The sequence below is a fragment of the Sphaeroforma arctica genome, assembly GCF_001186125.1.
Source record: "Sphaeroforma arctica JP610 unplaced genomic scaffold supercont1.3490, whole genome shotgun sequence".
Classification (NCBI taxonomy): Eukaryota; class Ichthyosporea; order Ichthyophonida; genus Sphaeroforma; species Sphaeroforma arctica.
The window spans coordinates 2539-3396 of record NW_014037068.1 but is presented as its reverse complement, the minus strand read 5'-3'; the positions used below and the strand labels follow the sequence as shown (position 1 = coordinate 3396).

Genomic DNA, 858 nt, shown 5'->3' with positions numbered 1-858 from the left:
AGTTACGCAGTTCCATATTGCATGTCGTCAACGAATTTTGTGATGGCTATACGTTCACCCCTTCTGTACTCGAGTGACCCGATAATCTTCGCAATTAAGCCTACAAAAACACGTTATGCACATTACATACATAAGGTATTTCGGGAGTGTACATCAACCCAAGCGAGCATGTACATATACATGCATATAGCATTATACATTTATACACATATACAACACATACAACACACGATCATATATAAATATACAAATATATAACCATACATCCATGCACATACACATTAGAACAATACACAGTACAACCATTCACACACCCACCCACCTAGGTTGGAGAATATGCGCATGGCGGTTCGGTTGTCAATGAGTTTCTTGCGCTTCATAGGCTCCATGAACACTTTGGTGAGCACTTCCAGTGTGTCTACGTAGCCTCTCTCCGTCTTTATGAGTTCGTTGATGGCGTTCTGGCGATTGACCTCGTCCTTGCCTATGTGGCAGATGGAGGGGTGTATATATGACACACGTCAGGCCATGATATATACTTAAATGGATCGTAAGCTGTGCATAGCTGTAGTCGGCCGCGTGTGTATGTACGTCATCCTACTGTTCTTGTACTTGTGTTTTGTGTGGGTGTTTGGCTGAAGGAGAATATGCAGACGGAAACTCTATGCGTGTGTCTATAGGTTCAGGCGAGCAATCGAGCAACACGATTAGAATGCACAAAACCGCACGATTTGCGCAATGAACTTGATCATCTCTAAACGCGCGCACACCAATAGATCACATATAACTTATCAATCAATCACATAATTTAACACTAATTCACATTCAATTCAAAACATGTGCCAATACTCGTGTCGC

At 42.2% G+C, this 858-nt stretch overlaps 1 protein-coding gene across 1 annotated transcript; it reads right to left on the bottom strand.

The window, feature by feature from the left end:
- Positions 1 to 322: 322 nt before the first annotated feature.
- Positions 323 to 484, bottom strand: SARC_13606 (hypothetical protein; the record flags this gene model as incomplete). Its single annotated transcript, XM_014292263.1, has 1 exon — positions 323 to 484. A coding segment is annotated over one exon (162 nt), but the record flags the coding sequence as incomplete, so codon positions are not given.
- Between the last annotated feature and the right edge of the window lie 374 nt (positions 485 to 858).